The sequence below is a fragment of the Lytechinus pictus genome, chromosome 6 (genome assembly GCF_037042905.1).
Source record: "Lytechinus pictus isolate F3 Inbred chromosome 6, Lp3.0, whole genome shotgun sequence".
NCBI classification, from domain to species: domain Eukaryota; kingdom Metazoa; phylum Echinodermata; class Echinoidea; order Temnopleuroida; family Toxopneustidae; genus Lytechinus; species Lytechinus pictus.
In genome coordinates this window covers 19,398,833-19,422,698 of record NC_087250.1, presented here as the reverse complement: position 1 = coordinate 19,422,698, position 23,866 = coordinate 19,398,833, and the positions used below count along the sequence as shown (strand labels likewise).

The following is a 23,866-nucleotide window of genomic DNA, read 5'->3' as shown; positions in this document are numbered from 1 at the left end:
GTTTTTTATTTCATTCCTTACATAAATGCCTCCTCCGCCTCCCCACTTTTCATCCATTTAAGTTCGAAAAAGAAAACAAATAGGTATATTCATTCGGGGAAGATTTATTAATTTTCTTTTGGTCAATTTCATTATTGCTTGAGGGATATCTACACTTAATTAAATTAATCTATATTTTACTGAGACTTATCCCCCCCCCCGGCAATTGGGGATAGGCCTATCATTATGTATATTATTCATTTTGCGTATAAAAGTAGGCCCTTCTTTCAAAGTACTTTTTTTTTAACCTTAATAACCTTTTGTTTTTTAAAAAGCTATACCGTTCATTGATATGCCAGTATTTCTACAGCTAACCTATTTTCTCTTCCTGCATTCATTTTAAAACCTAAATGGATGGTCCGGGTTGAAAGTATTTATAGCTTAATAAATAGAGTAGAATTCACTGAGCATAATATGCCGAAAATTTCATCAAAAAAATATTGATTGATCGTCATTTCATTAATTCACCATCCAAATATCGCATTTTTTCTTCGCCTATATGGTATTCATTTATTTACTCATTCATACACCCTTGCCCCCCCCCCCCCCGATTTCTTGTTTTTATTAAAATATTTAATAATTTCGGAAAAAGTGTCTCAATGTGTTCTTATAATTTATTTTTATGCACGAATTATTCTACTATTTCCCTTTCTGTGATATTTTATTTCAGGAGTTTAATGTGTCCCCCAGATCCGAGATTTCGTAGCGGGGGGGGGGGGGGGGGAGCTCAAATTTGAGAAGACAGTTGGTGGTCTGTCTGGTTGAATTTGTCAGGAAAAAAATATACACACAGGTACTGACGGGTCCAGTATTTTTAAAGGGGCGGGGATACAGGCTGTTCGGACACATTGCCATTCATGAAATCCATAGTCGGCCAGTCAAAGAGGAAGAAGTAAAAGTGTTTTTTTTTTTTTTTTTTTTTTGGGGGGGGGGGGTTGTGCTATGGAAGTTTATGTACATTTTAATTTAATTTTTACCAACAAGATATGCCTACCATGATTATACGGCCGAACTAAACGAGATAACTGAACATTTAAAAAAAATTATAATCCATGTGTTAAAAGCTATATGAATGGAGCACACTACCCAGTCAGCAAAGTATCTGGGCCAATATGGGCACCATATTGGGCCAGATACTTTGCTGACTGGGTAAGCTCTCTTTAACCCTAAACAGCAAACGTTTATTCAATATTTAATTACTAAACTGAAAATGGAAAAAGGACTTTACGGTAACGCATGAACAAGATATGAAAGAGGAGCGCGAACTGAATTTTTCACACTTGAAAATAGGATGCGAATGCGATTTAAGTTCGAGAAGAATTTTGTTGATATATATCGACACGAAAAGGGTACGTTTTTAAGCACTGCTGACATGTAGGAGTGAGAGAGAGAGAGAGGGGGGGGACATCTTGTTCAACACTTTATCTGTAAATATCACTATTTTACATTGATTTACATGTAGTTTAATTACCACTCACATAGTATCCTGTTGCTAGGCGACATCCAACAGGCGCTGTTTGTCATGCAGTTGCATCGTACATATTACTTAGTTGACAGTGAGATCACGATTCGTGGCATGTTCTGAGATTGTTTTTTATATATAAAAACACAAATTTAGAATGAGAAATCAGATAAAGCACAAAAGTATTTCTAATTTCATTTTTCTGTTTTTTTTTTTTATACAAATGCCAAATGACAACACGTTTTTCTCGTTGTGATTTCGTTTTTGTGTTTTCAAAAACCAAACTAAGGGGGCTGATTTCCGTTTTCGCTTCTACATGATTGGAACAGAAAAACAAATTATCCATTAATACCTTGATTGTGTAGGTTACTGGGCAAGTGAAAGTGACATTCACAATTTATCTTAGCAAGACATTCATAACATAAATGAGTAGAGTACTATTTCATATAATAAACACTAATTAAAGTATGAGAATGGCAATATTTGATCAGAGAATATCGAACTTCTTAACCGAAATGCGTGACAATAAAAATATACATTTTCATCAAACCTTTAGGTTACGAATATTTTTTCTATGTTTCTGCTTTGATTATCATCAACTTTGCGTCAGGGTAAACTGCCCCCTTGAAGGGTAGGCCTATCGTGTCAATTGATAGACAACATCTTTTCCCAAAACAGTGCAAATATGAACGAATAAATGAATATATGAATAAACCAGGAAATGAATAAGTAAGTGAAACAATACGAAGGAGAACTTGAAATAGTAATGCGCATTAGGCCATCTCTCTTTCTCTCTCTCTCTTTCTAACGTTTCGCGTATTGGCTTCAATGAGGTAACAAAATATATTTTGTATAATAATATATGGTACACAGAGAGATCAAATCCATAAGCAAAAAAAGATAAATTAACGATAATGGTTGCAATGGTCTAACATCAAATAAAACAAAAAAGTTTAATACAAACAAATATATCAATTGTTTAATTTAAAGGACAAGTCCGCCCCAACAAAAAAGTTGATTTGAATAAAAAGAGGAAAATCGAACGATCATAACGCTAAAAATTTCATCAAAGTCAGATAAAATAAGAAAGTTATAACATTTTGAAGTTTAGTTTAATTTAAAATAATAGTTATATATGCACATCCAGGTCGGTATGCAAATGAGGAAACTGATGACGCCATCCACTCACTATTTCTTTAGTATTGTATTATATGAAATATATTTTCCAATTTCTTCTCATTGTCAAGTGAAACAATTCCTCCCTGAACATATGGTTCATTCACGTTGGCCCTTATTGTAAAATCTGTGAAAAATGAAATATTGTATAATTCAAACAATAAAAAAAAAGCGAGTCCGGAACTGTATCATTTGCATCCAAATGAGTTGTGCACTTTTTTTGTGAAAAATAAGCGAAACTTTAGAATATCACAACTTTCTTATTTTACATCCGATTTAGATGAAATTTCCAGCGTTATGCTAGTTTAATATTTCTCTATTTATTCAAATCAACATTTTTTTCTGGGGTGAACTTGACCTTTAAATAAATGAAAAATAAATGAAATGTATGACCCTGTATCAACATAAGACCTCAGATAACAAAGAGATGAAAATATAATAAATGAATAAATAGATAATAAATAAATAAATGAACTTCCACACATAAAAAGAATTAAAAACGAATGATACCTCTGACGCTCTTTATCACATAAAAAAACTGAAAACAAATAAATTAAATGATTAATAAATAAATATAAATACATTAATAAAACAATTAAAATAGATTGATAAATAATTAAATGAACTTCCACACATTAAAAGAATTAAAAACTAATGATACCTAGCTCTGACTCCCTATATCACAAAATTAAAAAAAACTGAAAACAAATTAATTAAATGATCAATAAATAAATACAAATAGGCCTACATTAATTAATCAATTAAAATAGATTGATAAATAAATTAAATGAACTTCCACAAATAAAAAGAATTAAAAACGAATAACTCTGACTCTCTCTATAACAAAAGAAGAAGAAAAAAAAATGAATTAAATTATTAATGAATAAATATAAATACATTAATTAATCAATTTAAATATATAGATTGATAAATAAATAAATGAAATTTTACACATAAAAATAATTAAAAACGAATGATACCTCTGACTCTCTACATCACAAAAGAAAAAAAAATGAAAACAAATAAATCAAATGATTAATGAATAAATATCCACAAATAAATTTCTGAAGAAGTAAATCCTTATCTCTCCTTAATTGTTCATTTGGAAAATAAGGAGCCCCCCCCCCCCCCGCCCCTTACAGCGCCACCCATGATATTCTTTCCTTGTTTATTTGGAAAATAAATTGGAGCCTCCCCCGGCCCCCTACAGCGCCGCCCATGATAATTCTCACCGGCCGGGGAAACAAGCCCCACGACCACGTTATTTTCCATTATATAACAGTGCAAGGGGCCTCGATAACGAGTATACTAATAGCCGTCATCCGAGCCCCACACACGTGCGAATGCTGTGAAAAGCGCATTGGACGGGGCCAGTTTCGCGACTATCTTAGGATGCAAGCTTAATATATACTCGTGATATAGGCCCCGCTACTGTGTTGGAGTGCCTGAAGTGCCGTAGTGCGGGGTCTATATAACGGTTATAGTACTATACTCGTGAAACAGGCCCCGCAAACGGACATTCAAAGCCATTCAACACAGCAGCGGGGCCTATATCACGAGTATATATAGTGAGTTGAAGTTAGCAACCTAGATATTGAGGTAGTATAATCGATTACAAGTTTTTCTCGAGCGGGGCCTATATCACGATTTTGCCCAGACTATCATCACAGAAGATATCAATGTCTTTTGGCTCTTCATCTTTGAGTTATCACAATTTGAAAAGTGTTGAAAAGCATGTAGGCTATGTAGTATGTGTCATTAACATCAATTTTAGGGTGTTTACGACCATTTTGGAATGCGCAAATCAGCCCCTAAACATTCCGGTAGCAAAATTTCTTAAGTAACACTTGAAAATATGGGTAAATGTCTATAAAAACACAGAAATTGGTCTCCCTCCTCGATGGGACAGGAGGTGATCTGTGACCTTGAACTTGGCATCTTTTGAAAAAAATCAAACTTTGAGGGCGCCCTACAGGAAAACGACACACACTCTTGGGTCAATTTTTTGTAATTTTGTTGAGTATATGACAGTCCATAAATGTGCATAATAATATTTGGTTCTAAGCTAATTTAGTTTTGGATTTATGAGCCTCCAAACATGCTTCTGAAATCATTAACACGGATGCTTAACGCCATTTTCGGTGACCTCATGTGCGAAATCCGGTTGACAGGTCCGCGCTACAGAATACTCTTACATGTTTAGACCAAAAAGTTCTTCCAATTTAATCAATCAAACTTTGCTGCAGTAGTCAATCAAAAATAGGCAATTTTATTTAAAATAATTTCTTTGTGTGCGCATTGGTTGCTATGGGAGGCCGTATCTTAGCAACCATTTGACCTTGGGGCAAAATATTTCAGATTTTTCCGTCACACACTTGGGGCAACATTTGGTGCGAGTTTAAAGAAAATCGAAGAGGGTCGGGTGACAAGCATTGGTTGATTTGACATGGATTGACCCATAAAGAAAAATGAAAGATAGTGTAAATTACACTAAAATTTCTGGAAAGTTTCCAACCCTACATGTAATGTACTGTATGTATGTCCAACAAAAACAGATTGAAATGGAGAGATTCTTGATGTTGAGACTGAGAGATCCTGTATTTCCTATCCTCTTTGATCATACACGATTGTACGCTTAACCTACTTCGAGCATCAAAGTCTTTCAAAGAGGTAGAGAGAAAGAAAAATTGAAAATCCATAATTTATTTTGAAACAAAAATCTGATTTTTTTCTTAGGCCAAGACCATCTCAATTGAATCCATTAAGTCTTCTTGATGCAAACTTTCACAATTATTTCTTCTACAGTGTATCAGATGCAAACTTTCACAATTTTTGAATTATGTACTCTTTGATGCAAACTTTCACAAGTATTTGTTGATGCAAAATTTGACAATCTATATTTTTTTAGGCCAAGGTCATCTCAATTTAATACATGAAGTCTTCTTATATTTAGATTTGATGCAAACTTTCACAATTATTTCTGCTATGTATTAGATTCAAACTTTCAAAATTTTTTAATCATTTGTACTCTTTGATGCAAACTTTTATGAGTATTTCTTGATGCAAAATTTGACAAACTCTATTTGATGCAATTTTTCACAATTATTTCTACTATTGATGCTATATTTCACAATTATTTCTACTTTTTGATGCAGACTTTCATACTTATTTCTAATGTATTTGGTGTGAATTTTCACACTTATTCCTAACCTCCGATGCAAACTTTCACAATTTCTATTTTTGTCTCACCTGCATAGCAGAGTGAGACTATAGGCGCCGCTTTTCCGACGGCGACGGCGGCGGCGGCGTCAACACCAAATCTTAACCTGAGGTTAAGTTTTTGAAATGACAGCATAACTTAGAAAGTATATGGACCTAGTTCATGAAACTTGGCCATAAGGTTAATCAAGTATTACTGAACATCCTGCCCGAGTTTCATGTCACATGACCAAGGTCAAAGGTCATTTAGGGTCAATGAACTTAGACCATGTTGGGGGAATCAACATCAAAATCTTAACCTAAGGTTAAGTTTTTGAAATGTCATCATAACTTAGAAAATATATGGACCTAGTTCATGAAACTTATACATAAGGTTAATCAAGTATCACTGAACATCCTGCATGAGTTTCACATCACATGACCAAGGTCAAAGGTCATTTAGGGTCAATGAACTTTGGCCGAATTGGGGGTATCTGTTGAATTACCATCATAACTTTGAAAGTTTATGGATCTGATTCATGAAACTTAGACATAATAGTAATCAAGTATTACTGAACATCCTGTGCAAGTTTCAGGTCACATGATCAAGGTCAAAGGTCATTTAGGGGCAATGAACTTTGGCCAAATTGGGGTATTTGTTGAATTACAGCCATAAATTTGAAAGTGTGTTGGTCTAGTTCATAAAACTTGGACATAATAGTAATCAAGTATCACTGAACATCCTGTGCGAGTTTCAGGTCACATGATCAAGGTCAAAGGTCATGTAAGGTCAAAGAACTTTGGCCACGTTGGGGGTATTTGTTGAATTGCCATCATATCTCTATAAGTGTATTGGTCTAGTTCATAAAACGTGGAAATAAGAGTAACCAAGTATCACTGAACATCTTGTGCGAGTTATAGTAGTTTTCAAAATCAGCACTGCTGCTATATTGAATCGCGTGATGCAGGTGAGACGGCCAGAGGCATTCCACTTGTTTGATAGAAACATTCACAATTATTTCGACTATTTAGTGCAAACTTTCACAATTTATAATATTTTATTTAAAGATAAATTCCAGTTGTGGGAACGATCTCAAAATGACTTTTTTACAGAATTTAATACAGTGCGTCCCCAAAATAACTATACACTTTTGAAATGGCTGCCAAATAAAAAATGTAGCACTTTGGGGGAAAAGACTTATAGATATGGAAAGCCAATAAAGTCAAATTTAAAATGACACCAAAAAGTTGGAAAATTATTCATGCTTAAGCGAGCACTGCCCACTGAAACAAAGGTTATGAAAATTAGGGTGGGCTTGAATTAGCCTTCCAATTTATGTCAGTTTTTGAGAGGCAAATCCTTTTGAACATGTTAAGTTAAGGGCGTTGTGATAAATTAATGATCAACCGTAACCAGTTTTGGTTGCTTAAGCAAATTTCATAAAAAAAGAATTATGAAATTGAACTTTAATGCATGAGTGAACACAAATTACACTTTTTGGGCAGCATTTCAAGTTTATCATTTAGATCTCTTTTTGGGTGGCATTTCAACTTTATCATGTGGATCTCAGCAATGTGTTCATGGGAGTCGGGAGAATAGGGGGTGAGATAGGACTTAAGTGGGAGAAGTAGGTTGATGGAATAAGGGTCAACAAAACATTCAGCCCCGCCCCCTCCCTCTTTCCCGCCCTCCCCTCCTGTTGAGAGACTGATTGCTATTGTCATGTACGCGTGAAGTCCAGAGCAGAATGTTGATTTAATGATTAATTCTGAATTGGGGCATCAACTTTTTCGTATCAATCATTTAATCAATAATTTATCAGTAAATCAACTCATTCAATGTGCAATGTGATCAATCAAACATTCATTTTTTTCAATAAATTATTTCATTAATCCTCCTAATCATTAAATTTCTTGGTAATCATTCAATAGAAAAACTGACCATCAGCCACCGGTCATTTTAGTGGCAGTTAAATTTTGAATAGGCTACAATCCACGAAGTGAGACAGAGAGAGGGAGAGGGGGGCTGGGAAATGGAGGTGGAGAGGGGAGGGTACATATGACTTTTAATTTGTAAAAGGACAAAAAGAAGAGGAATGCCCCAGGTACCATCACATTACTCTGACTCTCACGATCACATTTCTGAGGTCCACAAGATGAATATGCTACACTAAAATTACAATTCCTGTTCACTCATGCATTACATTTCAATTTAGTAACTCATAAAATTTGCCTAAGAAACCAAAACTTATCTCACTTATTAATTTAGCTTAGCAAGTTCCAAAGGACTAACCACTAAAACAAAACTTTAAGGCTAATTCCTGCCTAGCCTAGCCGAGCTTATAGTCTCTCAGGAGGAGAGAAGCGTGGGGGGGGGGGGTGAGATGAGAGAGGGGTGCTAAATGTTCTGTTGACCTTTATCCCATCAACGTAAGTATACTTCACCTACCTAAGTCATATTACCCCCTCTTCTGACTGTCATGAACACATTGTTGAGATCCACATAATAATGACAAAATGCTGCACTAAAAATTGCTATTCAAGATCACTCATGCATTAAATTTAAATTTAATAACGCAAAAATTTTCACAAACAACAAACTGATCACAACTGATCTTTAATTCACCAAATAACCCTCAACTTTGCAAGTACCAAACAAAAAAAACCTGAAAGAAATTGGAAGGCTAATTCCGGCCCACCCTAATTTTCATACCCTTTGTTTCAGTGGGCAGTGCTCGCTCAAGCATGAATAGTTTTCCAACTTTTTGGTGTCATTTGAAAGTTGACTTTATTGGCTTTCCATATCTATAAGTCTCTTCCCCCAAAGTGCTACATTTTTTATTTGGCAGCCATTTCAAAAGTGTATATTTTTTGGGGGGATGCACTGTATAATGATCACCAAAGTGTCTGTTTGTATGAATAAAAATATGTGCCGAAGGATTCTGGAAGAAATTTTGTAATATGCCAGTTCGTAGTTCCTTTCTGCGCATGATCAAAAGATTCTACGCATGATCAGAGGAAGATCATTTGTACTAAAGGGACATGGTGGTTTAAAATCTAATGAGATAAGCACCAACTTTGATGTCTTGATTATTCATATATTCTTTTGAATTGTGGTTTTCATTTACATCAAAAAACAACAATGCGTCCACGAACGACTGGTATTTCACACTTTGCCAAGTACATTGTGCAACATGCTATGATATGCATTCAAAGTAGGAATGCAACAAATACCTTCATAAAGTGTTCATTGGTGTGCTATTCTAGTCATCTAGTCTATTCAATTTCTTCATCCTGCTATGTAAGGCAAGCTTATGTAATATCTTGCTTTGAAATCTGCCTATCATAATGAAAGAAATGAAAGGTCATTTGACCAAAATTGTCCATGAGGTAACTACGAACTGGTCTATAAGCCAGTTCACGGTTAGCTCATGATCAACTTTTCTCAAATGACCTTTCATTTCTTTCATTATGATAGGCAGATTTCAAAGCAAGATATTATTATTATGTATCCATACCATACACATCATATGTAAATAGTCTTGGAGTACCAGTACTGACTCTCGCCATGTTACAGAGGGTTGCGTGTTTGAATCCCACTTTGGCCTATCGTCCTGTGGCAAGGCATCAATCCACATTTTGCCACTCTCAACCCAGGTGTTAAATGAGTAGGATGCAAAAATCTAAGTAGTATATCTAACAATTGAATCTTAGAACTCTTGTTGGAATGCTCCCCAGTGAGTGGAGAATGTGTAGATATTGTGTGCTGGCATGCCAGGATCTGATGGCTTGGGTAATAATTTATCTGTAAAGTGCTTAGAGATGTCATTCTGATGTATAAGCCAGTTCACGGTTAGCTCATGATCAACTTTTCTCAAATGACGTTTGTGATTTTTCATTAGGATAAGCACTATCATTCTGAAATGTAGATGTTGCGTAAGCTCTACGTAGAGTATTTAAATTCTAAGAACAAAAGGCATTGTATAGACCAGGTGACAAGAATAGTACATCAGGGATAAAGTTTGGAAATCTGTTTTATTGTCTGCCTTTGGCACATTTGACTATTGTTTAGGCTACTGTCAAATACCAGTGATTGTGAAGGCTCTATTTATTACTCTTCAGCTTGGATGTGATAAATATTATGAAAGGAATACATGAATAATCATCAAATCACAAATGCCTATGTCAGTGAATTTGAAAGCCACCTTCATGGTTGTCTCCAATGACCTTTTTCTGCTCGTGCACAGTTTACAACCGTGAACAGGCTTATTGCTGAGAAATAAGCAAAATAAGCGCGGATTCGGTCACTTCCGTCGGGTCTTTATTCCAGCAATAATAATACACTGTCCCACGTGTGCCTATCTGTGTTGGCGATCTTCAGTGTGATCGTTTTTAGCTAGATATTATGATTTCACAAAGTTCAGTTTATGTAACTGTACCAGATCTAGATCCACGATGATATAATACTTTACCTTGGTTTTACAGACTTTCTCACAAAATCAGTGTTTTACTGCAACTACGTTCATTTAGCTTTAATTAAACTTTCACAATTATTTCTACTTTTAAATGCAAATTTTATTTCTACTATTTGATGCATATCACAGGAAAGTCTTTGTGCCGTTGGGTTGGAAGTAAGTCACCATGTCCCTTCCAGAGATGGATCAATATTCAGATGTCCAGGTTTACTTTACAGCCAAGGAATGGGCAAAGATCAGCGTTTATGAGAGAACATGTATCAAGAATGTCAAAGAAAACTATGAGATGATGATAAATCTTGGTAGGTACATTCCATTTTTTTAATTTGTTGAAGGATGATTCTATCCTCCTGGTAGGGATCCCAAAACGAAAATCTAATTTTTTAAATCTATGTTTAAAAGCATTGAAAAGTACCTCACCTGAATCAGCATATTCAAAAACCCCAAGTGAATGACTTTTAGTGTTCCAAAGAGATCTAAATATCTGTTAATCTGAGGCGAAATTAGGTCCGAATTGTGACAGATTTGTGTACAAATTTTCTCTTTGAAATTTGGTCGACACGTACGCACAGAGCTCGGCACTGAACGAGGGATTGTGGGCGTGTCCTTTCTCGCCTCGGTCTATTATTACGCAAATACACAACTCGAACGAAAGTGCGTTCACCGTATCAGTTAGTCTCGGATCCGAGCTTATACAAATAAACAATGATTAAATAACAAGAAAATAATAGAAAGAAGAGAAAAGGGAAAATTAATGGCTCAAATGCAGTCGTTTGGTGACGGATAGTATGCTCTGACCTCTTGCTGATATAAGGATTAGATATGACATAAGTTTTATGCCATGATAACTAAAGCATGGGGGGGGGGGGCGAGGGCACTCTGACTTTCAAAATAATTAATTATTTAAACATCTATATCTAGGCAATTAAGGGAGGGTCCAGGATTTCCAAAGGGGGGGGGGGGGCACTTTTAGCGGCGGCAGTCAAAAAATTTAGGGGGGCACCAAAATTTTTGACAAAAAAAGGTTATCAAAGGGGGGGGGGCCGAAAAAAAAATTTAGCCCCCAAAAAAGCTAACAACATCCCCCATAGGCAGCGGGGGGGGGTCGTGCCCCCCCCTAAATTTGAGGTGGGGGGACGATCGTCCCCCCCCCCTAATTTTTTTGTTGATAACCTATTTTTTTGCCGTTCAATTTTTTTTCCTGCGTGCCCCCTAAATTCCAGTGGACCCCCCTAAAAAATTCATGTGGTCTCCCCTAAAATTTGGGTTGATAAACTTTTTTTGGGGAGGGGGCTTGTCACAAAATTTTGGTGGTCCCCCTCCCTAAATTTTTGATTTCCGCTGCCAATGGTCCCCACCTCAAATTTAGGGGGGACAGGGCCTATGGAGGTCACATTTTCCCGATGCGAATTTGATGAGCATTACAAAATATTTTTTTACCAAAAATTGAAAGTCATTTCGTCCCTAAAAATTGACAAGCAAAAAAATAGGGCATATATATATATATATATCCTCACTTTCAAGGGGGCATGCTTGGGTAAAAAGGGCATGCTTATATTACAAATTACAATTTTGGCTCTCGATAATTATGCCCCTTGGATCCACCAGTAATCTAAGGGGAATTTTTTGTTTTTAGTTTTGATATGGCTACCTTCTCGGAGGGCGTCCTCGCCGCGGTAGCTGGATAGTGCTGCAAAAGAGTAGGCCTTATACATCTTTTGCAGCATTAACTGACACTCCGAGACTTATAATTTTACCTTATATTTAAAAAATGAATAATACAAAATAAAACATAAACACTTGTTTTTAGAGTAAGTTGATGTCAAAATATATTCAGTCTGGGGCATGAAGACTTGGAACTCTGCCCCATATCATTGTCCTTGCCTCGCTCGATTTGTATCATTAAAAAAAAAAAAAAATGTTTCCACATTAAAATTTTGATCTAAGTACAATGGCCAAAAATAATAGTACGAATAAGCTAGCAGAATTTGTATCATACCACCCATATTATTGAACGCCAACGAAGGCAGTTTCTAAATCCTGTTTGCTTTATTCCACTTTTCCACTAAGATTCATCCCTTTTGCGTGTCATATGAAAGCAGTTTTGTGCGCAGATCTAGCGTACCGGTAGGACCACATGCAGTCATTAATAGGTCTCTTTAATTTTTTTTTCAACAAATGATGTCTCATGCTTTCTTTAAAATTAATAAATTAGAATCCTTGTATATGGCCCTGGGAAGTGGGGTGCTCGGGTTGTGACCCCCAGGTTTTTTTTTTTTTTTTAGCTGGTGGTGCGTTTTTTGTACACGTATATATAGTTTAAAACAGGAAGAAGAATGACATTGATTTTTGTACCGCATTATTTTCATTAATAATTTTATTGGTAGAAATATAAAAAAAAACATTTTTCAAAACTATTCCGCGGCTCCTGGAAGAATGGAGAGATGGACGGAAGGAGAGAAATAAATAGGATGAAGGGGTGGATCCAGCCAAAGGGGGGGGGGGCAAATTTTTTTTCACCATTATTTTTCCCCAATCGGCCGCGCGAATATGATTTATATTTGTTTCTATGAAGAAATTGTCACTTCTTAGCTTTTGTCTTATAAATCAACATAAATATATGATATCATAACCTTTTTATATAATGCGAGCTAATTTATTTTAAAAAATTATGTTTTTCCCCAAAGTTTGAAATTTCTGGGCAATGTTTATCATGAAAAAGATGTGTATGCAACTAAATAATTACTAAAAACGCGAAGTGCGAACAGAATTGAAATCATAGGCACTTTTTGTAACTTAAACAGGATAGGTATATAACTTGGCAATTGATGCGAAGCGCGAGCACAAAATTGGAAGATTTAGACCTAAAAACGAGACATGTCTAGTCATGTCTTTTAAATCATCATGGAAAGGATGTCAAATTGCCGATCTTTGTTACTTTAATAATGCTCGCACAAAGCGCGAGCATAATATTTTTGTATACGTTTTGAACTGATCAAAAAGGTACCTGTTAAGGACTGCTTATTTCACTTAGCCATGGAGACGTTACATATTTCAACAATAAAATAATGCAAGCGCGAGCCGATTTTTTTTTACACTTCTACATAAAGAATGGAAAATTTTAATCAATTATTGTGACCATGAACAGGATCGTCGCTATAAAACAATTAATGCGAGCGCGAAGCGCGAGCGGGAAAAAATCGAGATTTAGACCTTAAAAAATGGGACACTCTATTCATGTTTTGTATAATAAGGATGAGTAATAGGGGTTCTTCCTACATAAAAAATGCGAGCACAAAGCGCTAGCAGAATTTTGTTTTTCAGAAACTGGATAATGATTGAAATACTAACAAGTTGAGTATCTAGATAGACATGCGCTCGCGTGTTTCCAATTTAGGCCTACAATCTAGGAATTCTGAATATATATTTTAACATGAAATTGAAAATCAAAGCGAGCGCGAAGCGCGACCTTAAAATATTTGACATTCTGATCTGAAAAAGGGGTCAATTTCAGCTCAAGTACTTTGTGAGGTGGATTTGGATCGCACTTAATAAAGAGCTGATGGATTTGACAAAGGACCGGGACATGAAAGTGATGGATATCTTCCTATTCCTCTTGCTAAGCGCGAGATGAAACAGAAAGGACAATAATATTTAACCATTACAATTAATATCTGATCTATAAATGCCTAATGAGACGCGAAATCTGATGATAACATGGTATGAAAACTGGAAATTTCAAGCACTTTTGTAATTATGAATATGATGTATCAGGTAATATTTTTAACCGTTTATGCGAGTGCAAGTCGCGAGCCAAAATTTTTATAAGGCCAAGTCACAAGGATTACCCTCCTTTTAACTGCCATTATAAATATGTTACTACACTATAATCATGTATTTACTCTACATATGCATTAAATTCTGTGAATCCCATAATCTTGAACCATTAATGCTTCTTTCTTTGACCCATGCTATTTCTGCCCATTTATCTCTTGAGGGTTTTTTTTCTCTCTCTCAAGGTGTGTATGGCACATTGAGGAGTATAGAAGCATGTTGGAGATATTGAAAGGGGTAGAATAATTGAATGAAATTTACGAATGGGAGAGAAGCCGATGGGGGGGGGGGGCAAAGATGTTGAGACAGAAAGGGGGTTTGAGAGAAAAGAGGGGAATTAACTATAAAGGAACAGCAGTCAGGAGAGGGAAAGAGAGAGAGAGGGGGGGGGGGAGGAAATCGAAGGAAGATATGCATATACGATAAAAGAGTCCTCGTAGAAAGAGTGAGAGAGAGAGGGGATATGGAACTGAGAGATCATAATGAGATAAGAAAGAAGTAGTAGTGCATGGGCGGATCTATCGCCAATAGGAGGGGGGGGGTGCCAATTCGTCTACGGCCAACTTGTCCACTCACTACATGGTCTACTTTCATTTAGTCTAATGCCAATCTGTCCATCAACATTTCGTCTAACAGCCATTGGTCCATTAACCATTTGGTCCAATCATCACTTCGTCTAATAACCATCTCGTCTATGACCATTTAGTCTCATAACCGGTTGGTCTAATACCCGTTTTATTTTCATTCATTTTGCACAATAATACACTTATAGTCCAATTAGATGAAATGGTATATGGACCAAATGGCTTTTGGGTCCACTGGTCATTAGACGGAATGGCATTAGACTAAATGAAGAAAAAAAAAGACTATGTGGTGAGTTGACGAACTGATGGACCAAACGATAGTAGACGAGTTGGCAATTAGACAAATTGGAAATAAACCGGGGAAGGGGTCGAAAAATATTTGCACCCGTATTTTCCACAATCAGCCGCTCAAAGTTAATATGGGTAGTCCTAACAGTCACTTCTTTATTCTCATTAAACAGCATACACAAAATACAATATACAATAATCTCATAGCCCCTATAGTGCAAGTGCGAAGCGCGAGCTAAAATATTTTTGAAATTTCATGTTTTTTATCCTCAAAATTGAACATTCTGGGCAATGTTTGTGAACTTGAACAAGATGCGTATTTTACTAAAATTGCTGCGAGCGTGAAGGAGCAAAAAAAAAGTAAGTAAGAAAAGAGAGAAATATACGTTCTGGCCTGATCGAAAAGGGACTTGCTAATGGCGGTTTACAGTTAGCCAAGAAGACAATGTATATTTCAATCAAAATAATGCGAGCGCAAAGCTCGAGCTAAAATGTTTGAAATTCTGACCATAAAAATGGACATTCCAAGCACTTTGTGTATGAACAGAACACAGTGGGAGCACGAAGCGTGAGCGGATAACAATTGAGATATATAGACCTAAAAGGAACACTATTTTATATTTATGTTTTCTAAATCGTGAAAAGGGTGGGTAATTGGTTACCGTCTTACATTATTTTATAATGCAAGAGCGAGAATAATTTTTTTTTTATTCTAATCTGAAGCGAGATAATTTAAGCATGCTGTTTTCAATAAAGGATAAGCAGCCCGTCTCAATAAACATGCGTGTTCTAGAATTTGTGCATTCTTAATACACTTTTTACCACGGAAATCAATAATGCGGGCGCGAAGCGCGAACTGATAATATTGGATATTCCGATGTGAAAAGGTCAAATTAAGCACAATATAGGTGGTTTGAATAAAAATGAATAAAACGGCTATTTTGACTCTCCGTACGGCCGCCGCAGAGCAAATGTGACCGAGGTATAAATCAAAAAGAATAATGAAAGTTCAATGTCCTAGCTGACCGTACAGTATTTGTTTTGTATTTTGACTGCAAAGCTTAAATGTCAAGCTCATATATATCAGCCTATTGAGCAATATGTACTCATCGAAAATGAGCAATGCGAGTGCGAAGCGCGAGCGAAAATTTCAATTTTGCATGTTCTTTTAAATCATCGAAGTCTCCCCTCCCTAATTTTATTCACTTTTCTCCCTCCCTTTCCCCTCTTCCTTTTCCCCTCTCTTTTCCTTCTGTTTCTTCTTCCTTTCTCCATTGTTTGGTCTTTAATCCGCCAACAGCTAGGGGGGGATGACCGCCCCCCCCCCTGGATCCTTCTATGGTAGCGATGGTGAAAGCATTTGAATTATTCACCTCACAGTGTTAAACGGGGAAAATAGGAAATGGCTAAATTTTGAAAATCATTAATGTGGAACCCTATTCAAGTTTAGTTTCATCTATATACACCTTGACAGGGGCTGATCCAGGATTTTCCAAAGTGGGGGCATTCAAGACCTAGTATGCTAAGAAAAAATCATTCCATACACAAAATTCCTGGGAAAAGTTGAAAAATAAGTCCTCACTTGAGAATGAACGACAAAATCCACTAACAAATATTTGATATATTACGGGAGGGGGCACCTTTATTTTTCTCCCCTTTCATTATTCCTCATCCATTCCATAGGCAGATCCAGGTGCCGGACCCAATTATGGGCGGCGGCAACCCCTCCTACTGGCGGTGCGAAAATTTAAAAGGTAAAAATTGTAGCCCCCCCCCCCCCATTAGCAAAATTTTGATCTACACCGGGTATTTGTCTGTCGTACCTCCCAGTAAATGAAATAACAAAATAAAAAAAATCACCGTTGCACTAGTATTACAATTTTTGCGAGTCTTTATTTTTCAAATATTTTTGTTTATAATGGTATTCATTAATTATAATTATTATAGTGGAGGTTCGCATCCCGAGAATGTGAAATGAAAAAAAGAAAAAAAAATTGCACTGAACAGGAAACACTAAACGTCCTATTCAATTCCAATTTACTCAAAGTCATTCAAATAAAAAAAATAAGCATCATTTTTTGATACCTTAACTTGTTCATCACGAATACAATGAAGCCGACAATTATTTGCTTTGTTTTGGATTAATCTTTATAATAATTCACTTCAAATAAAATTTATACATAAACAGGAAAATATCACAGAAAAAAAAAATTAATTGCAGTTGTATAAAACATCATAGAAAATAACATGACAGATAAATTTTATCTCGACAGTACAGGCACACTGTTCATTCGATCATAAAACAATCGCGCTGTTTCACTCCTTGTACACGCACAACTCTATCAGTGTTGTTTCATCTTCATCTGTCCTCAATGGCAAGGACACCAGCATAATTCATTCACTTCAAATAAAATTCATACATACATATACAGGAAATATCAAAGAAAATAATATAACAAATCAATTGCAGTTGCATAAAACACGATAGAAAATAACATGGCAGATGAATTTTATCTCGACAGGCACACTGTTCATTCGATCATAAAACAATCGCGCTGTTTCACTCCTTGTACACGCACAACTCTATCAGTGTTGTTTCATCTTCATCTGTCCTCAATGTCAAGGACACCAGCATAATTCATTCACTTCAAATAAAATTCATACATACATATACAGGAAATATCAAAGAAAATAATATAACAAATCAATTGCAGTTGCATAAAACACGATAAAAAATAACATGGCAGATGAATTTTATCTCGACAGGCACACTGTTTCATTCGATCATGAAACGATCGCGCTGTTTCACTCATTGTACACGCGCAACTCTATCTGAATTGTTTCATCTGTCCTCAATGCGGCAAACACCAGCAGTGCAGTGACGATAATAAGTTGCAGTTGCACATGCGCGGAGAATGAATTAAATTCGGCGGCTGAGTAAAGTCTAGCGAGAAAGGTACGTCACCAGCAAACTTCACGATAGACCACGCCTACTTGCCGAGGTAACCAACGTTGATTGACGGCCCATTTTGTTTTTTGAGTAGTATGAAAAAGTGCAAGCATGTATAAACTTCATTTTAGTTTGAATTCATTCAAAAAACACATTTTTCTTCTAATATAGATGTTTCAAACATATTCCATGTGGGAAACATAATTTTTAAAACATTTATTGCTATATTTTTATCATGAAAAAAGGATTTCTTACGCAACAACAAGTATGATATGTGTGGGCAAGAGAACTACCGTTTTAGCCATAAAGCATATTTTTTATGATTTTATTGTGAGCCTACTCAAGGATTTTTGTTTATTTTTATGAATTTCCAGACCAAGTTCAACAGCGCCGTCTCGAGCTTGCAATAACGCATGCGATCGCACGCATTTTTCTCCATAGCGAATACACGCGACGAAACTCTGTGGATTTCTCGTGGATTTAACCTCCAAACGTCACTTTCGATACCACATGAAGGTAAGACACTTCATCCCACATAAGTCAATTTACATAAAGAAAACACAGGGCCTAATTTTTTTCACTAAGATGAACTAATTTGCTGAGGAAAAGCATTTCAATGCTCATTTTTGCCGTCGAGAACAGACGATGGTGGCAATGCACACTGTTTACGCACTTGCAATTGGCTTTTCATTTGCCCATAGCAATTTTGCTCAGTGGATCGGCCGACCTTTTGGTAACTCTACTCCTGGTATTAAACCTGCGAAGTATTTCACAGAGCAAACTTTTTTTCTTTTAAGAAAATTCTCCAAACTAATCAGACTCCAACCCCAAAAGAAATCATGAAAAAACATCAGAGGAGGTCTAGACTAAAGATTGAACAAATTCATACAAATATCAATATAACAAAAAATTGTTTTTAAAAGTTATAATCTCAACTTGAATGGCCTAAAAGATGGTAACTTGGAAAGACATTAAATATAAATTGAATTTTTGATCAAAGTCATTCAGGCCGCACAGACAATAGCATTTCCTCCAGTACCTTGTTTATTTGATCAACGTTCAAGCCGCTCAGAAAAAAATCGCGTAGATAACTTGTTTCATTGATGAATTATCTGTTCAAATTTGTGAACTTTTTTTTGACAATTTGTTGTTCTGTTTGTACACACAGGATTACAGGTAAATCAACCAAAGTTCATGCAACGTATGCAAGTTATAAAGAAAGAGATCAAAGAGGAAAGTGATGGAGGGGAGGAGGAAATAGAGTCAAGAGGTTTGTGAATGTCGCTGGCATAATGTCATATGTCATGATGACATCTAAAAGTATGTGTATCTGTAATGTATTGTGTTAGAAGCCTGCATCTATTTCACAGAGCTAAAAAAAAAAATCATTAAAAAATCAGATAATATTTTTTGTCTCACCTGCATAGCAGAGTGAGACTATAGGCGCCGCTTTTCCGACGGCGACGGCGGCGGCGGCGTCAACACCAAATCTTAACCTGAGGTTAAGTTTTTGAAATGACAGCATAACTTAGAAAGTATATGGACCTAGTTCATGAAACTTGGCCATAAGGTTAATCAAGTATTACTGAACATCCTGCCTGAGTTTCATGTCACATGACCAAGGTCAAAGGTCATTTAGGGTCAATGAACTTAGACCATGTTGGGGGAATCAACATCAAAATCTTAACCTAAGGTTAAGTTTTTGAAATGTCATCATAACTTAGAAAATATATGGACCTAGTTCATGAAACTTATACATAAGGTTAATCAAGTATCACTGAACATCCTGCATGAGTTTCACGTCACATGACCAAGGTCAAAGGTCATTTAGGGTCAATGAACTTTGGCCAAATTGGGGGTATCTGTTGAATTACCATCATAACTTTGAAAGTTTATGGATCTGATTCATGAAACTTGGACATAATAGTAATCAAGTATTACTGAACATCCTGTGCAAGTTTCAGGTCACATGATCAAGGTCAAAGGTCATTTAGGGTTAATGAACTTTGGCCAAATTGGGGTATTTGTTGAATTACAGCCATAAATTTGAAAGTGTGTTGGTCTAGTTCATAAAACTTGGACATAAGAGTAATCAGGTATCACTGAACATCCTGTGCGAGTTTCAGGTCACATGATCAAGGTCAAAGGTCATGTAAGGTCAAAGAACTTTGGCCACGTTGCTGGTACATGTATTTGTTGAATTGCCATCATATCTCTTTAAGTGTATTGGTCTAGTTCATAAAACGTGGAAATAAGAGTAACCAAGTATCACTGAACATCTTGTGCGAGTCATAGTAGTTTTCAAAATCAGCACTGCTGCTATATTGAATCGCGTGATGCAGGTGAGACGGCCAGAGGCATTCCACTTGTTACAAATTATAATCTCAGCTTGACTGGCCTAAGAGCTTGTAACTTGTTGAGACACTAAATGTAAGTTGAATTTTTGATCAAAGTCAATAGGCTGCACAGACAATATCATATGGTCCCAGCATCTTGTTTTTTGATAACGTTCAATCCGCTCAGAAAAAAAATGGGATAGAAAACTTGTTTTATCGATCAAACATTTGTTCGAATTAATGAACTTTTTTTTTTGGTGACAATATGTTCTGTTTGTACACATAGGATTACAGGTAAATCAACCAAAGTTCATACAATGTGTGCAAGTTATAAACAAAGAGATCAAAGAGGAAAGTGATGAAGGGGAGGAGGAAATTAAGTCAAGAGGTTTGTGAATGTAGCTTGCATAATGTCATATTACATGATGACTTCTAAAATTGTGTATCAGTATTCAGAAATATTTGAAAGATGTCCTAAATCACAAAGTGTAAAAGGTTAAATTAACCCTTTCTATAATAGTGCACAGTGACCTTGGCAGAAGAATTTGGTCTGATAAGTTGTGCGAGACTTGAAAGAAGAATGTCATTAAATGTTACTGATTTATGATGAATCCCACTAAGTTATATTTTTGCTCTCCCAGGCATAAATGGCAACAAACCACCTACTAAAGTTCAAATCCACCCCAGAAAAGTGTCTATTTGAATAAATAGAGAAAAATCAAACTAGCATAATGCTGAAAGTTTCATCAATATTGGATGTAAAGTAATAAAGTTATGATATTTTAAATGTTTGCTTTTTTTCACAAAACAGTGATATGCATAACTCGGTGACATGCAAATGAGACAGTCAATGATGTCCCTCACTCACTTTTTCTTTTGTTTTTTAGTGTTTGAATCATACAATATTTTCATTTTTACAGATTTGACAATTAGGACCAACTTGACTGAACAGGGGCCCGTTGCAGAAAGAGTTGCAATCAATCGCAACTCTAAAAATCATGCGCAACTTGATTATCAACTAATCAACAGCGTGCATTTGAGACTTGCGCATGATTTTTAGAGTTGCGTTTGATTGCAACTCTTTCTGCAACGGGCCCTAGTAGTATTAAACAATGCCAATTCCACATGTTCATGGAGGAATTAATAATTCTTTCGCTTGACAAATGAGGAGAAAACAAGAATACTTCATATTTCTCACAATAAAATACAAAAGAAATAGTGAGTGGATGACTTTATCATTCTCCTCATTTGCATATCGACCAGGATGAGCATATTGCATATAACTGTTTTGTGAATTTAAGTAAAACTTTAAAATGCCACAACATTCTTATTTTACATCCGATTTGGGCAGTTCCAAGCAAAATTGGACTTTTTCCAACAATTTATATTGGCTCTATTTCAAATCTGGATCAAATATTTCTATCAAAACTCATACGGAATTTCATGAATACAAAAGGGGAACATAATTAGCAACAATTTTTTCTTACGCATCTCCTTATAGGATAATCTGAACTATACAAGAAATTCTATACATGGGACTACATATATTCTTTTTTACTTAATTTCAATTTAACAGAAAACTATTGCTTGTTTTGTCAATTTTTTTGGATAATCTGAAGGTTATCATTTTACATCATATCACTAAAAATTTTAAAATATAAGTTCATTTTATGCTGCCCGTGAGTGGATATTTCTCATGTCACTCCGTAACGGGTATGTGTTTACGTTTTCAGTCGTAAATAATGAAATAATACACCAATTTTTTCATGAAATGCAGCATATTAAAGCTAGAACAACATAGAATCCAATCAATAAATCAAAATTATGATAGCAATTAATAATTTACAGAGTTTGAGCAATACGTTTTCTCCTCAAATATGCATGTCAATTTTGCTTCACTCCGTAATCATGATTATGAATATTCATATCTCATTAATTCAGTGGATCAAAATAATCAATTTTTAATTTTGAAAAATCGGTTTCAGCAACTACTATCAGGTACTATTTCTTTGCAAATAGCTTTTCAAATATGGTTGATATCTTTGTTTGAAAGCAAAAAAGTTGTTTCTGAATGTCACTCCATAACCGTGGAACTGCCCATTTTGATGAAATTTTCAGTGTTATGCTTGTTGGATTTTTCTTTTTTTTAAACAAATCAACTTTTCGTTGGCGTGGACTTGTCCTTTAGTAATGATCAGGATGTTATTACTATCATAATTATAACTAAAAGCACCCAGTCATGTAATTCTGCGCAAGCGTTGCTGGTGATTGCCCTTGCCCCCAACCCACCCGCAAAAAGGTTTGAGCATGTTAAAATAATTTCAGCCTGCCAATCAGACTTCCATGCGCTTTGCTGGCAACTGCATGTGAGATGCATGCCGGGGGGGGGGGGGGGGGGGCAATTACATTGATGAGTGGGTATCTAATTCGCAAGGAAAATTACGGGTCAAAATTTGCGGGGATGATAAAACAAAATTAAAATGTTTTATAAAGGATGTCCTTTTTGCCCCAACACTACGTGTTTAGAGTCAGATTTGCCCGGGCGATTTGCACAAGGTGTAGAAGGTGGGGTCAACCAAATGATGTGTATATAAAAGGTAAAACCGATGACCGAAGGACCGATGATATAACAATTAAACATTCCTGTACTTGTTTAGGGGTTCATTTCAGAGAATATATGCCAAGAGTATCGTTTTGTTTCCAATACTTGTTAAGGGTAGGGTTTCACACGCCAATACTTGTTAAGGGGTGCATTTTCAGAATATGAAAACTATATGTTTAGGGTGCTTTTCGAGACCCCATGGTCGCGCATGGTATCCACTCGTCAATAGGGATGCATGCTAGATACTGTCAATGTGGGCGACCTGCAGGTAGCAAAAATAGTTACCTACAAGATCCTTCTTTTTTCTTTTTTTTACTGAAAAGTTCTTGAGATATCTTCCAACTCTGCTTTTGAAAATAGGATTAGATGTCCGTCCATCGGAGCTTTTGCAGCTTCAGCCTAGTGAAAAGACACCGATCCTAAAGGACTTGGGAAATGGTGATCTCCTTGAATCAACAGACTTTAATAAGTCCATCCCATCACAAACCAATCCAACATCATCAGGTGATCAGGGTAATCAATCAGGTGATCTCAACACCCAGTCATGTGATCAGAAGAAAAAACAAATAGAGGGAGCTCAAGGAACTGACCAAACCCCCAAGCAGTCCCAGGCAACTTATTTGGATGACAATGGACAAGGAACTGGACAGGGTGGAAATCTTTCAGGTAAAGATGATTTTAAATGAAACGGACCTTTATGATAGGAAGGACTTTGAATACTTGATTGACTTTTTGACTGTGTAATTATCCTTTGCCTGCAGTGAAGTTTTATGTACAATCCGACCTCTTATCCAGCCTCCCTTTATCTGGATCTCTTTATTTTCTGGATGCACAGTTACAGAGATTTAATTTTTTTTTTAATCTAGTACGTGGGAAAACGGGATTTCAATCTGAAATTTCTACGTAAACTCACTTTGATTAC

The 23,866-nt window shown here is 35.9% G+C and overlaps 1 protein-coding gene across 5 annotated transcripts in view; it reads left to right on the top strand.

The window, feature by feature from the left end:
* The first annotated feature begins 10,473 nt into the window (after positions 1–10,473).
* Positions 10,474–23,866, top strand: part of LOC135154549 (zinc finger protein 431-like) — a 23,634-nt gene continuing 10,241 nt past the window's right edge. The window contains exons 1-4 of one of the 5 annotated variants that reach the window (XM_064101132.1): positions 10,474–10,652; positions 19,175–19,276; positions 20,629–20,730; positions 23,305–23,610. In XM_064101132.1, coding sequence (XP_063957202.1) covers positions 10,517–10,652; positions 19,175–19,276; positions 20,629–20,730; positions 23,305–23,610 — 646 coding nt within the window. In that variant the 5' untranslated portion in view covers positions 10,474–10,516. Of the gene's footprint in view, positions 10,653–18,377; positions 18,523–19,174; positions 19,277–19,416; positions 20,437–20,628; positions 20,731–23,304; positions 23,611–23,866 lie in introns of those variants that run through there. The other 4 variants (XM_064101133.1, XM_064101134.1, XM_064101135.1 and 1 more) reach the window with 4 other exon arrangements.